This window comes from Oncorhynchus nerka, linkage group LG10 (genome assembly GCF_034236695.1).
Source record: "Oncorhynchus nerka isolate Pitt River linkage group LG10, Oner_Uvic_2.0, whole genome shotgun sequence".
Lineage (NCBI taxonomy): Eukaryota > Metazoa > Chordata > Actinopteri > Salmoniformes > Salmonidae > Oncorhynchus > Oncorhynchus nerka.
Window position 1 is genome coordinate 52,949,501 of NC_088405.1, and position 16,133 is coordinate 52,965,633.

At 42.2% G+C, this 16,133-nt stretch overlaps 1 protein-coding gene across 2 annotated transcripts in view; it reads right to left on the reverse strand.

Moving 5' to 3' along the window:
• Window positions 1-8,833: 8,833 nt before the first annotated feature.
• The window catches only part of LOC115135563 (palmitoyltransferase ZDHHC20-B-like), a 29,719-nt gene continuing 22,419 nt past the window's right edge, over window positions 8,834-16,133 (reverse strand). Inside the window, exons 9-13 of one of the 2 annotated variants that reach the window (XM_029670372.2) lie at window positions 15,451-15,577; window positions 15,202-15,288; window positions 15,026-15,117; window positions 14,899-14,946; window positions 8,834-14,707 (exon numbers count right to left, since the gene is read on the reverse strand). In XM_029670372.2, the coding sequence (XP_029526232.2) occupies window positions 14,903-14,946; window positions 15,026-15,117; window positions 15,202-15,288; window positions 15,451-15,577 (350 nt within the window). In that variant the 3' untranslated portion in view covers window positions 8,834-14,707; window positions 14,899-14,902. Of the gene's footprint in view, window positions 14,947-15,025; window positions 15,118-15,201; window positions 15,289-15,450; window positions 15,578-16,133 lie in introns of both variants that reach the window. The other variant, XM_029670371.2, reaches the window with a different exon arrangement.

Here is a 16,133-nt window from a genome sequence, read left to right on the forward strand (position 1 = left end):
TCCCTGTTCCCTCATGACTGCATGGCCAGGCACAACTCAAACACCATCATTAAATTTACCGATGACACAACAGTAGTAGGCCTGATCACCGACTACGATGAGACAGCCTATAAGGAGGAGGTCAGAGACCTGGCCGTGTGGTGCCAGGACAACAACCTCTCCCTCAACATGGTCAAGACAACTGACTACAGGAAAAAGAGGACCAAGCACGCCCCCCATTCTCATCGAAGGGGCTGCAGTGGAGCAGGTTGAGAGCTTCAAGTTCCTTGGTGTCCACATCACCAACAAACTAAGTGGGTCCAAGCACACCAAGACTGTCGTGAAGAGGGCATGACAAAACCTATTCCCCCTCAGGAGACTGAAAAGATTTGGCATGGGTCCTCAGATCCTCAAAAAGGTTCTACAGCTGCACCATTGAGAGCATCCTGACTGGTTGTGTCACTGCCTGGTATGGCAACTGCTCGGCCTCCGACCGCAAGTCACTACTGAAGGTAATGCGAACGGCCCAGTACATCACTGGGGCCAAGCTTCCTGCCACCCAGGACCTCTTTACCAGGTGGTGTCAGAGGGAGGCCCTAAAAATTGTCAAAGACTCCAGCCACCCTTAGTTATAGACTGTTTTCTCTACTACCGCACGACAAGCGGTAACGGAGCACCAAATCTAGGTCCAAGAGGCTTCTAAACAGCTTCTACCTCCAAGCCATAACTCCTAATCAAATGGCTACCCAGACAATTTTCATTGCCCCCCTCTTTACACCGCTGCTACTCACTGTTGTTGTCGTCATCTATGCATAGTCAATAACTCTACCAAGATGTACATACTACCTCAACTAACCGGTGCCCTCGCACATGGACTCTGTACCGGTAACCCCCTGTATATAGTCTCGCTATTGTTGTTTTACTGCTTCTCTTTAATTACTTGTTACTTTTCTCTTATTCTTTTCAATATTTTTTTTTAAACTGCATTGTTGGTTGGGGGCTTGTAAGTAAGCATTTCACTGTAAGGTACCTGCTGTATTCGACTAATACAGTTTGATTTGATTATTTGACTGTTGTATTCGGCACATATGACTAATCCAATTTGATTTGAGTCCAAACTTTTGACTGGTACCGTATGTATGTGAATGGTGTGTATGGACAGTATGTGAATTGAAAAGGTATGTAGAGCAGTAGTTATGTAGGATGGGCCATGACTAGAATAAAGTATATACATATAAAGTGGGTAAAACAGTATGTAAACATTAAAGTGACCAGTGTTCAATGACTATGTACTGTACATCGGGCAGCAGTCTAAGGTGCAGGGTAGATAACTGGGTGGTGACAGTGTCTGAGGTTCTGGCCAGGGTACTGGGCAGAGGCTGGCTAGTGGTGACTGTTTAACAGTCAGATGGCCTGGAGATATAAGCTGATTATCAGTCTTTCGGACGCAGTATTAATTAATCTGTACTTTCTCCGCCTTCTACATGGTAGCGGGATGAACAGTCCGTGGCTCAGGTGGCTGGGTCCTTGATGATCTTCTAGGCCTTTCTGACACCGCATCTTAATGTAAGTCTTAAGGTAACAAAAGAGAAGGTTGTGATCTTTCCTATATATTTGTCATGGACATTCCTTGACCCCACCATGTGTGTGAAAAGTCATATACTGCTAAACTTTGCCACAGAATTACCATCTTACTAAGTGACTCATGACAGTGGATTATTTTTGCTTGGCTTTTGTCACATTCAGTGGTGGAAAAAGTACCCAAATTGTCATACTTGAGTAAAAGTATAGATACCTTCATAGAAAGTTACTCAAGTAAAAGTCATCCAGTTAAATACTTTTTGGATGTAGATTTTGGTTTTAAATATACTTACACTACCGGTCAAAAGTTTTAGTTCTTTATTTTTAATATTTCATAGTTTTGATGTCTTCACTATTATTCTACAATGTAGCAAATAGTAAAAATAAAGAAAAACCCTGGAATGAGTAAGTGTTCTAAAACTTTTGACCGGTAGTGTACTGTATATATCAAAAGTAAAATATACATTTCTAAAATATACTTAAGTATCAAAAGTACAATTATATTTTAAAATGCCTTATATTAAGCAAAGCAGGCAGCACCATTTTCTTGCTTTTCAAATGTATGGATAGTCAGGGGCACACCCCAACACTGGCAGTAGGGATGATCACGTGTTCTCAATATGTCCATGAATCAGACCATTTGTCTTGCTAAGCATTCACAATATAAAACGAGTACTTCTGGTTGTCAGGGAAAACTTAGTAAAAAGTACATTATTTTCATTAGGGATAAAGTGAAGTAAAAGTTGTCAGAAATATAAAATAGTAAAGTAAAACACAGATGCCCCCAAAAAACTACTTAAGTAGTACTTTAAAGTGGTCCAACTAAAATGTTATCCGGACTGTGTTCAAAATGAAGACAAGTCTTAATAAAACCACTTTGTAAGTGAGACGGTTTCCTTACTCAGTGGGTATCTAATTTAAAAACATGTGTAGTGAGTTTCACAGCATGCAGGTTTTGTGGGAACACTTAACTAACATATGAGAGCGAAAAAGGTACAGTGAGTCTCAGATGGAATCACCTAACACCAATACCCAGTCAAAGGTTACTGGCTTGGGCTGGCTCAGGAAATATGTCATACCATGGATGTTATTAAAAACCTGCCTTTCTAGTGTCTTTAAAACAAATCAATAACATTTGACAATTCACTGTGATCCAGTGAAAAGATGCTGCCTCTGGCTGTCTAGGAGCAGAACAATTTTACATACCTGTGTTAAATTAACCATTTTGTTCAGGCATAAAAAAAATTGATGTACAAAAAGCATTTATTCCCAGCTTCCTGCCTTCAGTTCGCATCTCAGCAGTGCCTGCCCTTATTGATCATGGCACTATCTAGGCCTAGGGTAATCAAGTCTAAAAATGGGCAACCAACGTTTCTAACAATGTAAGAATACATTAAGTCAAGTATTTGAATGCATTAAACATTTATTAAAAATGTACACAATAATACATACACATGTAATTGTATTAGACGTACAAAACTTTGTGCAAACTATTTCCCAATTTAGAGTACATAAAAAGAAAAAACATTAACCAGAACTGTATGACAGGGTCCTACAAATGTCGTTAGAAAATACTAAACGCATGCAAACAGATTCAATAAAATACTAATATTAAATCAAAGGAAATGGAGCCACGAATAAACTTCGACAAATTTTGTGACTATACAACGTAGCGCAAAATATCCGTCATTAATGTAAGTTACTCAAACTAGAAGGTTAAAGCCATGATGCTTTCACGCCACAATAGGGTGTTATACCATCATACATGCACCCAGTAAACAAAACAGCTTGTACATTCCAAACACAGATCATAGTCCTTTAGATCGCAGAGCTTCTGAAATAAAAATAATTTCTCCATTGAGATGCGATGCCTAGCTCTTACCCTCCTCTTGGTGGTCTGCGTCCATACTGACATGACGCAAGACTGCACATGGAAACTGGCCTACCGGTATTAACAAATTTGGTTCAATACATTAAATATTGCTGTACATGTTCAACATTGTACATTTTTCCCCCGACAAAACAATAAAATAGCTAGAAAAATCAGGATCATCAGTGTCAAAGAAAGCCGCATTCGTCATGGAAAAACGTGCTTTTAATAAAACATTTGTTCAAACCCTTTCTTTTCCCTTCATCTTTGGACACCAGACAAAGTTAGACATCAGAAACAAGACAGAAATTTAAGAAGTGTGTTTTGCATAAAGTGAACACATACCTATTCCATATTCTCAAAAGATTGAGGTTGAGTTCAAACACATTTCCCAAGTAAGATTAATTGTTCCATGTTAAAAATCTTCCCTATTGCCTATGAAAGTGATACTTTACAGATATTTGCAGACATACAACTTCCTTTTAAAAAAAAAGAAAAAAAGGAGACATCTAAAAACAATACATGGCAATGGGGACAGTACGACACGGTACACGGTACCTTTTCCAGTACGACACAGACGTCACGTACGACTCTTGGCGGCAGTAAGAAAGCAATCTGTGCCCATTTGCCTGAATTTACGTTTTTATTACTCCTAAACAAAATACATTTAGGTTCTCCTACGCTTACACTGGATGTTTTGACATTTTCTTGAACAGTAGTTAAGATTATATTTGGTTGTGATCTTTGCAAAATAACTTTTGAATGCAGCAGTTAGCTAGAATGCTAACGCTCATGGATATAGGTTGTAGCAAAAGATAGCCGAAGAGCCATTTCACTGGTTGAAGTGTAATGCAGTTGATTTGCGATGACAAACATTAAAACAGGACATTATTACGAGCCTTAAACTCCAACTATACTCCAAAAGTAGTGTGATATGCACTCGTAAGCAGCATGTTCTGTAAGAACTCCCCCGTGTTCCGCTACAAACTTGCAGCGTCGCCCTTGTGCGGCAATGTTTGCAAACCCAGAAAGGTGTCAAAAGCAATAGAAACAATGGAAAAACAGAAACAAATACTTCATGTAATAACAATTCTGTACAATGTTCAAAAACTACAGTGAGCTCCAAATGTATTGGGACAGCGACACATTTGTTGTTTTGGCTCTTTACTCCAGCATTTTGGATTTGAATAAAAAGACTCAGGAGAACAGGTTTAGAAATTACAGCACTATTTGTAATTCATTAAGGACTATCCGTAATCATGGTAGCATCCACATTAATTTAGAAGTGTTTAGAAACATTCTATTTCTTATATATGAGAAAAGTGACTCCAGAAATGACAATACATTATTTACCATTAATTTCCATTGGGCACAAAATCTGAAACCACAAAAACCAACAGCAAATGCATCCAACAAGTTTAGAGTCACAAGCTTGATGTAATCATTGTGTGCAAGGAATATGGGACCAAATACAAAACTTTAATACACCTCCAAAAGTTTTGGAACAAATTCACTTAGTCCCCTAAAATGTGTGAAACCTATGTACAAAAAGTGTGGTAATTTCTAAACAGTTCACCCGATGTGGAGGAAAATACCCTCAAATGAATGCAGACTGTCTGCACTTTAACCTCATAGTATCATTTCAAATCCAAAGTGCTGGAGTACAGAGCCAAAACAACAAGTGTGTCGCTGTCCCAAAACGTGGAGCTCACTGTATACAGTGCATTCAGAACCCTTCCCCCTTTTGTTACATTACAGCCTTATTCTAAAAATGGATAAAATATACACTGCTCCAAAAAATATAGGGAACACTAAAATAACACATCATCAATGGAAATCAAATTTATCAACCCATGGAGGTCTGGATTTGGAGTCACACTCAAAATTTAAAGTGGAAAACCACACTACAGGCTGATCCAACTTTGATGTAATGTCCTTAAAACAAGTCAAAATGAGGCTCAGTAGTGTGTGTGGCCTCCACATGCCTGTATGACCTCCCTACAATGCCTGGGCATGCTCCTGATGAGGTGGCGGATGGTCTCCTGAGGGATCTCCTCCCAGACCTGGACTAAAGCATCCAACTCCTGGACAGTCTGTGGTGCAACGTGGCGTTGGTGGATGGAGCGAGACACGATGTCCCAGATGTGCTCAATTGGATTCAGGTCTGGGGAACGGGCGGGCCAGTCCATAGCATCAATGCCTTCCTCTTGCAGGAACTGCTGACCACACTCCAGCCACATGAGGTCTAGCATTGACCGTTTGAGCAGACACGTGCACATGTGTGGCCTGCTGGAGGCCATTTTGCAGGGCTCTGGCAGTGCTCCTCCTGCTCCTCCTTGCACAAAGGTGGAGGTAGCGGTCCTGCTGCTGGGTTGTTGACCTCCTACGGCCTCCTCCGCGTCTCCTGATGTACTGGCCTGTCTCCTGGTAGCGCCTCCATGCTCTGGACACTATGCTGACAGACACAGCTTACCTTCTTGCCACAGCTCGCATTGATGTACCATCCTGGATGAACTGCACTACCTGAGCCACTTGTGTGGGTTGTAGACTCCTTCTCATGCTACCACTAGAGTGAAAGCACCGCCAGCATTCAAAAGTGACCAAAACATCAGCCAGGAAGCATAGGAACTGAGAAGTGGTCTGGTCACCACCTGCAGAACCACTCCTTTATTGGGGGTGTCTTGCTAATTGCCTATAATTTCCACCTGTTGTCTATTCCATTTGCACAACAGCATGTGACATTTGTCAATCAGTGTTGCTTCCTAAGTGGACAGTTTGATTTCACAGAAGTGTGATTGACTTGGAGTTACATTGTGTTAAGTGTTCCCTTTTTTTTTTTGAGCAGTGTATATACAGTACTTATTTTCCACCATAATTTGCAAATAAATTCATAAAAAATCCTACAATGTGATTTTCTGGATTTGTTCCCCTTATTTTGTCTCTCATAGTTGAAGTGTACCTATGATGAAAATTACAGGCCTCTCTCATCTTAAGTGGGAGAACTTGCACAATTGGTGGCTGAATAAATATTTGTTTTGCCCCACTGGGTGGGTGTGTGTATAATATATATAAATCAAACAATACCCAATAATTGCAAACGTATTTAAAACAAATATCTTATTTACATAAGTATTCAGACCCTTTTATAAGACTGGAAATTGAGTTCAGGTGCATCTTGTTTCCATTGATCATCCTTGAGATGTTTAAAACTTGGAGTTCACCTGTGGTCAATTCAATTGATTGGACATGATTTGGAAAGACACACACGAAGGTCCCACAGTTAACACTGCATGTCAGAGCAAAAACCAAGCCATGACGTTGAAGGAATTGTCTGTAGAGCTCGGAGACAGGATTGTGTTGATTCGCAGACCTGGAGAAGGTCTGAAAAACATTTCTGCAGCCTTTGAAGGTCCCCCCAAAGAACACAGTGGCAGCCATCATTCTTAAATGGAAGAAGTTTGGAATCACCAAAACCAAGATTTAACTATTTGGCCTGAATGCCAAGCGTCATGTCTGGAGGACACCTGGCACCATCTCTACGGTGAAGCATGGTGGTGGCATCATCATGCTGTGCGTATGTTTTATAGTGGCAGGGAGACTAGTCAGGATCGAGGGAAAGATGAACAGAGCAAAGTAGAGATCCTTGATAACCTGCTCCAGAGCACTCGGGACCTCAGACTGGGGCCAAGGTTATATATCCAAGATCGCCTAGTAGTCAGACGTCTTTCTCCTTCGTCTTGTCCCATGTGTAGGTCTTTTTTTCTTCGCATATTTTTTATTTTTTTGTCAAACTTCAAAATACTGTCCTTCAACCTGCCTCAACCAATGTGATGTGGATCTGTTTTTTTCTCATTTTTATTTACCTCGGGACCAGAATCCCCCAACAGAAGCTAGCCAGCTCACTAGCTAGTAGCTAGCTAACCACTGCTAGCGGTCATCAGCTAACCTTTAGCTCGGAAAGCACTCGCCAGTTTGTACAATGCGACTCAAACCAGAGTATACTGGACCCATTTCTCTCCATATCCCCAGATTACTACCACAAGCTCTGAACCTTTTCACCGGATCATCGTAGCTAGCTAGCTGCAACCAGAGTGACTACTCCTGGCTAACATCTGTCCCGAAGCAAGCACCAATTAGCCTGGAGCTAGCCCATGCTAGGCCCATTCTCCCGGCTAGCTGAAGAGGCCTATCAGCCACTCCTGGGCTACAATACCCAGACCCCTTCTACTGCCGGTACGGGGCACAGAACCACGCCGATCCTTCACAACTGGACCACTGACATAACCTGCTCGAGGGGGTACTCAACTGGCCCATACGCCACGGAGTCCCCTGACTGCCCATCTTCTAGCCGCGGTCCGCTAGCTGTCTAGAGCATATTGGACTGTTAGCTGAATAGATCCATCGGCCAATTCCTTGGGCCACTATACCTATTTTGCCAATTGGACTTGGACCCCTCTGCTACTCGGAACCCTACTAATCCATCACATCTGGTCTATCGACATCACTGCACACGGAGGCTAAAACAGCCCGCTACCTGTCTGAATCCCCATGTCTCCAGCCAGCCCAACCATTCACTGGACCCCTATGATCACTCTGCTACGCATGCCTCTCCCTAATATCAATATGCCTTGTCCATTACTGTCCTGTTTAGTGATTGGCTTATTTCACTGTAGAGCCTCTAGCCCTGCTCAATATGCCTTAACCAACCATTTAGTTCCACCTCCCACATATATGCGGTGACATCACCTTGTTTAAACATCTCTAGAGACAATATCTCATTACTCAATGCCTAGGTTTACCTCCAATGTTCTCATTTCCTACCATACCTTTGTCTGTACATTATGCCTTGAACCTATTCTCTCGCCCAGAAACCTGCTCCTTTTACTGTTCCGAACGTACAAGACGACCAGTTCTTATAGCCTTTAGCCATACCCTTATCCTACTCTGGTTATGTAAAGGTTAACCCAGGCCCTGCAGCCCCCAGCACTGATCCCATTCCCCAGGCGCTCTCATTTGTTGACTTCTGTAACCGTAAAAGCCCTGGTTTCATGCATGTTAAAATTAGAAGTCTACTAAGTTTGTTTTATTCACGGCTTTAGCACACTCTGCCAACCCGGATGTCCTAGCTGTGTCTGAATCCTGGCTTAGGAAGACCACCAAAAACCCTGAAATGTCCAACTCTAACTACAACATTTTCTGACAAGATAGAACTGCCAAAGGGGGCGGTGTTGCAATCTACAGCAGAGATAGCATGCAGAGTTCTGTCTTTACCCAAACAATTCAAGCTTCTACTTTTAAAAATCCACCTTCCCAGAAAGAAGTCGCTCACCGTTGCCGCTTGCTATAGACCACCCTCTGCCCACAGCTGTGCACTGGACACCATATGTGACTTGAATGCCCCCCCCCCATCCATCTTCAGAGCTTGTGCTGCTAGGTGACCTAAACTGGGACATGCTTAACACCCCGGCCATCCTACAATCTACGCTAGATGCTCTCAATCTCACACAAATTATCAATGAACCCACCAGGTACAACACCAAATCTGTAAACACGGGCACCCTCATAGAGATCATCCTAACCAACTTGCCCTTCAAATACACCTCTGCTGTTTTCAACCAAGATCTCAGCGATCACTGCCTGCATCCGCAATGAGTCTGCGGTCAAACGACCACCCCTCATCACTGTTAAACACTCCCTAAAACACTTCAACGAGCAAGCCTTTCTAATCAAACTGGCCCGGGTATCCTGGAAGGATATTGACCTCATCCCATCAGTGGAGGATGCCTGGTTATTCTTTAAAAGTGCCTTCCTCAAAATCTTAGATAAACATGCCCCATTCAACAACAAAAAAATTAGAACCAGGAACAGATATAGCCCTTGGTTTTCTCCAGACCTGACTGCCCTTGACCAGCACAAAAACACCCTGCATTAGCATCGAATAGCCCCCGTGATATGCAACTTTTCAGGGAAGTTAGGAACCAATATACACAGGCAGTTAGGAAAGCCAAGGCTAGCTTTCAAGCAGAAATGTTCATCCTGTAGCACAAACTCAAAAGTTCTGGGACACTAAAGTCCAATGAGAATAAGAGCACCTCCTAGCTGCCCACTACACTGAGGCTAGGAAACACTGTCACCACCGATAAATACACTATAATTGAGAATTTAATAAAGCATTTTTCTACGACTGGCCATGCTTTCCTCCTGGCTACCCTTACCCCGGTCAACAGCCCTGCACTCCCCACAGCAACTCGCCCAAGCCGCCCCCATTTCTCCTTCACCCAAATCTAGATAGCTGATGTTCTGAAAGAGCTGCAAAATCTGGACCCCTATAGAATCAGCCGGGCTAGACAATCTGGACCCTCTCTAAAATTATCTGCCTGAAATTGTCGCAACCCCTATTACTAGCCTGTTCAACCTCTTGTATCGTCAGATTCCCAAAGATTGAAAAGCTGCCTCAGTCATCCCCCTCTTCAAAGGGGGGACATTCTAGACCCATTATCTATCCGACCCTGCCTTTCTAAGGTATTTGAAAGCCAAGTTAACAGATTACCTACCATTTTGAATCCCACCGTACCTTCTCCCGCAAAGCAATTTGGTTTCAGATCTGGTCATGGGTGCACCTCAGCCACGCTCAAGGTCCTAAACGATATCATAACCGCCATCGTTAAGAGACATTACTGTGCAGCCGTATTCGTCGACCTGGCCACGGGTTTCGACTGTCAATCACCACATTCTTATCGGCAGACTCAAGGGCCTTGGTTTCTCAAATGATTGCCTCGCCTGGTTTACCAACTACTTGTCAGATTGAGTTCAGTGTGTCAAATCGGAGGGCCTGTTGTTAGGACCTCAGGCAGTGTCTAAGGGGGTGCCAAAGGGTTAAATTCTCGGGCCGACTCTTCTCTGTATACATCAATGATGTCGCCCTTGCTGCTGGAGATTCTCTGATCCACCTCTATGCAGACGACACCATTCTGTATACTTATGGCCCTTCTTTGGACACTGTTAACTAACCTCCAGACAAGCTTCAATGCCATACAACACTCCTTCTGTGGCCTCCAACTGCTCTTAAATGCTAGTAAAACTAAATGCATGCTATTCAACCGATCACTGCCTGCACCTGCCTGTCCATCCAGCATCACTACTCTGGACGGTTCTGACAACTAAAAATACATAGGTGTCTGGTTAGACTGTAAACTCTTTCCAGGCTCACATTAAGCATCTCCAATCCAAAATTAAATCTAGAATCGGCTTCCTATTTCACAACAAAGCATCCCTCACTCATGCTGCCAAACATACCCTCGTAAAACTGACCATCCTACCGATCCTCAACTTTGGCCATGTCATTTACAAAATAGCCTCCAACACTCTACTCAACAAATTGGATGCAATCCATCACAGTGCCATGCATTTTGTCACCAAAGCCCCATATACTACCCACCACTGAGACCTGTACACTCGTTGGCTGGCCCTCGCTTCATACTCGCGGCCAAACCCACTGGCTCCAGGTCATCTACAAGTATTTGCTAGGTAAAGCCCTGCCTTATTTCAGCTCACTGGTCACCATAGCAGCACCCACGAATAGCACACTCCCCAGCAGGTATATCTCACTGGTCACCCCCAAAGCCAATTCTTCCTTTGGCCACCTTTCCTTCCAGTTCTCTGCTGCCAATGACTGGGACGAACTGCAAAAATCTTTGAAGCTGGAGACTCATATCTCCCTCATTAACTTTAAGCATCAGCTGACAGAGCAGCTCACAGATCACTTCACCTGTACATAGCCCATTCTATAAATAGCCCATCCAACTACCTCATCCCCATACTGTATTTATCTTGCTCCTTTGCACCCCAGTATCTCTACTTGCACATCTACCATTCCAGTGTGTAATTGCTATATTGTAATTACTTCGCCACCATGGCCTATTTATTGCCTCACCCCTTATCTTACCTCATTTGTACACACTGTATATAGACTTTATTGTATTTATTGACTGTTTATTCCATGTGTAACTGTTGTTGTATGTGTCAAACTGCTTTGCTTGATCTTGGCCAGGTTGCAGTTGTAAATGAGAACTTCTTCTCAACTGGCCTACCTGGTTAAATAAAAGGTGAAAATTAAAAAAAGGTTTGCCTTCCAACAGGACAATGACCCTAAGCACACAGCCAAGACAATGCAGGAGTGGCTTCGGGACAAGTCTCTGAATGTCCTTGAGTGGCCCAGCCAGAGCCCAGACTTGAACACAATCGAACATCTCTGGAGAGACCTGTAAATAGTTGTGCAGTGATGCTCCCAAGCCAACCTGACAGAGCCTGAGAGGATCTGCAGAAGAGAATGGGAGAAACTCCCCAAATACAGGTGTGACACGCTTGTAGCGTCATGCCCACAAAGACGCGAGGCTGTAATCGCTGCCAAAGGTGCTTCAACAAAGTGCTGAGTAAAGGGTCTGAATACTTATGTTCATGTGATTTCATTTACATTTTTTTTTTATACATGTGCAGAAATGTCTTGAAACCCGTTTTTGCTTTGTGAATATGGGGTATTGTGTGTAGACTTGAGGGGAAATTTTTTTTAAATCAATTTTAGAACAAAGGGTGTACCGTAACAAAATGTGGAAAAAGTAAAAGGGTTCTGAAAACTTTCCGAATGCACTGCTTGAGTCCCAACCAAATTCTTGAGATGAAAGCGATAAACCTATCACATACAGTACCAGTCAACCAATGTTTTAAACAAATCAAAATATTTTATATTTGAGATTCTCCAAAGTAGCCACCCTTTGCATTGACAGCTTTGCACACTCATGAATTCTCTCAACCAGCTTCGTGAGGTACCACTTCGTTTCAATTAACAGGTGTGCCTCGTTAAAAGCTAATTTATGGAATTTCTTTCTTAAGTTAAGTTGTTGTGACAAGGTAGAGGGGTATACAGAAGATGGTCTTTTACCAAATAGGGCTCAGTCTATATTATGGCAAGAACAGCTCAAACAAGCAAAGAGAAACAGTCCATTACTTTAAGAAGTGAAGGTCAGTCAATGCAGAAAATGAAGAACTTCGAAAGTTTCTATAAGTGCAGTCGCAAAAACCATCAAGCGCCATGATGAAACTGGTTCTCATGAGGACCGCCACAGGAAAGGAAGACCCAGAGTTACCTCTGCTGCAGAGGATAAGTTCATTAGTTACCAGCTTCAGAAATTGCAGCCCAAATAAACGCTTCAGAGTTCAAGTAACAGACTCATTTAATATCAACTGTTCAGAGACTGCGTGAAATCAGGTCTTCCTGCTCGAATTGCTGCAAAGAAACCACTACTAAAAAGGACACAATTAAGGAGACTTGCTTGGGCCAAGAATAACAAGCAATGGACTTTAGACCGGTGGAAATCTGTCCTTTGGTCTGACGAGTCCAAATGTGAGATTTTTCGTTCCAACCGCCATGTCCTTGTGAGACGCAGGGTAGGTGAACCCTGCATGTGTGGTTCACACAGTGAAGCATATAGGTGGTGTGATGGTGCTTTGCTGGTGACACAGTCAGTGATTTTCAAATTCAAGGAACACTTAACCAGCATGGCTACCACAGCAGTATTATCTGGTTTGCGCTTATTGTGACTGTCCTGTTGAAAAACAAATTATAGTGACACAAAACACACCTCCAGGCTGTGTGAGGGCTATTTGACCAATGAGAGTGATGGAGTGCTGCATCAGATGACTTGGCCTACACAATCACCCGACCTCAACCCAATTGAGATGGTTTAGGATGAGTTGGAACGCAGAGTGAAGGAAAAGCAGCCAAGAAGTGCTCAGCATATGTGGGAAGTACTTCAAGACTTTTGGAAAAGCATTCCTCATGAAGCTAGTTGAGAGAATGCCAAGTGTGTGCAAAGCTGTCAAGGAAAAGGGTGGCTACTTTGAAGAATCTGAAATATATTTTGATTTGTTTAAAACTTTTTTGGTTACTACATGATTCCATGTGTTATTTTATAGGTTTGATGTCTTCACTGTTGTGCTACAATGTAGAGAATAGTAAAATAAAGAAAAACCCTGGAATGAGTAGGTGTGTCCAAACTTTTGACCGGTACTGTAGATCACAATTTTGCAAAACATGCATCTAGTTAGGATTTGGCCCTGCGTCATTAGGGTCATGTATGTGACACTTCAAATGTGTATTAGCAAAAATCAACTGTTTAAAATTGCAAACAGAAATTTTAAAGTAATTACACCATGCTAAGGTGAACCATTTACTATGGCACTGTACTTAACCTTTGTCCTTCCATACAACAGAAAAAATAAATAATAATCTGAACAACTTAACTGCAGGCACATTTAAAAGCTAGAATCAGCAGTTGAAACAATGACAAAGTGTTACCCTGCCTCAGTTTTGGTAAAAAGCTGAGGGATGGGCCTGGAGAAATGTAACCACTCAAATTCATAGACAGAGCTATGGATGCAAGGAATTATCGTCAAAAATATAAAAAGGATAGTTTTAACCATTTTCTGAAGCTATAGTGCATTTACATTTGTTGTTTACAAACATAGTAAAAAATAAATCTGTAGGGGTATGTATGACAGTTGAACTAAACTCACGAGTCATTTATAGGTTATATTCAAGAATCAATGAGATCATTAATTTATAATCCCAAAAACTAAGTGTTCTAGCTTTAAATTACAATGTTGAGCAGGAAAGGATTTGGCATAGGGTCCTACAAAGCCTTTTTTCACGCAAACCTACTGTAAGACTGTATGGCCTGTTGAAATCAATGGATATGCTTAGCGCCCTCCACAGGGTTCAAATGTAAAGTACATACAGTACACACACTACAGTCAACTGAGACGTTGCGTCTTGAGGCCCTGAACATTGTATTCCCTGGGCTTAACCCAATCAAAGCCAGTAACTGAGTTTCTGGGGAAAGAAACAGTAAACATTTACCAATAAAGAAAGTGAATACTAATTCGACTGAGGTGTATAAGTGTAAAGCAATTATTTTCCTGCACTTTTCCTGAAATAATCTAAGCTAGTGCAAAGAGTCTACTTTTTTTGGCTTGAATAACAGAGTAGTCCCAGAGATTAATCATAGTTACAAAAAAAAGCTTTGGTTAAAAACAAAGATGAAGTGTCAGAGTGTATGTGCTTGGTGAGGACTTAGACGGCTGATGTAAGATGTAGCGTCCATGACAGTCCAGGTTGTGTCCATCATACCAGGAATGCTGTTTGGCGGATGTAAGAATGGCAATAGAAAATATGTCCATACAAGAGCTGTTACTTGACATTTGTCCATGGTAGTAGGGGTGCTGCAGGTGATAAGGGGTGTTTTTTGTTTAGACAGATTCTGCTGGTTGTAAGGCATCACAGTTGATGGCTCAGTTGTCTCTTGGTAGATTTGAGCCAACTCGGTAATCAAAGATCATGGGTGGTCATCAGTTTCCTCTCTAAGCTCTGTAGGAAACGTGCACACTTCAGCGGGAGTCATACATAGGCTTACCTGTCTATGACTCGCTCTCTATGGTGACTGTGACCGTCTCGGCTACATCTGAAACACAAGGGTGAGAGGTCAAGGTTCAGGCAGCTCACAGGCACAGGGCTACATGACATCACAGGGATCTACATACCAGTTTTGTCGAAGCTGCCATCCTGATGGTCCTCAATGTGGTTGATGGTGTCGCCAAGGACATGCTTGGGGCTTGCAGGACAATCTACAGAGCTGTTTCAGGACAAGGCCGGTTTAAACTTCATGAATGAGGCACGATCATTTACTGAATCAGGAATGAAAGAAATCATGAATAACCTTTTGCCGTTGATCTGGAGGCCCACAGCTATCTGCTCAGGATCTAAGTTCACCAACCGGGTGACAAAACTGTTACCATCACCGTGACTGACAGAGAAAGAAGAGCACAAAGGGGGGGCATTAGGCATTTAAATACCTACAGTGAAACTCAAACTATGGTTTTATTGACTAAAAGGCAGTACTGACTAAGATGCAAAACGATTCTAAAGCTCCAACAGAATAGATGGATAGGTGACTTTGTGTTTTCACCTGGTGTAGATGGGAAACATCCAGTACTTCTTCTGGTCTCCAAAGACCTCAGCCATGTTCCTACTGAATCCCAGAGAGAAGCCATTCTTGTCTGGGCCATTTCTGAAGACAGGAGCCCTGAAAGCCTCTGAAATAAATACAAAATATTAGTTGCAAGCAGCAATGAACAGGGTTCACAGGATGACAGAAAGGAGACGAGATAAGTTGGATAACAAAGTAGCAATATGTACAGTAGGAACCATCTTACTTTAAGTACAATCAGCGAAAACATGAATGTTTATCGCTCAATACCACAAGGATGACATAAGTGAAGTTAAGTCTAGTGCTGTATCTTTGAATGCAGTCGGTAATCATTCTTAAAGTCATTACTTAATGTATTGAGTTTATATACCAATTCTGTGGTCAATTTGAGTTTAGCGTGTTGAGATGACTTATAATAATGGCTGGGAACGGAATGGCAAACGCATTGAAACCATGCATTTGATACCATTCCACTTCATTCTGCCCCAGCAGTTACCATGAGCCCTTCCTCCCCAATTAACATGTCACCAACCTCCAGTGGTGTATTGGTAGGCTATATTTTGCGGTCAATTTTGAATTCTGGGACTTTATTTTTTGTCATAATATGTTTCTTAATTACTTCAATCTCAGTTGGTACACTCCACATTAGCTTTAAAAAAATT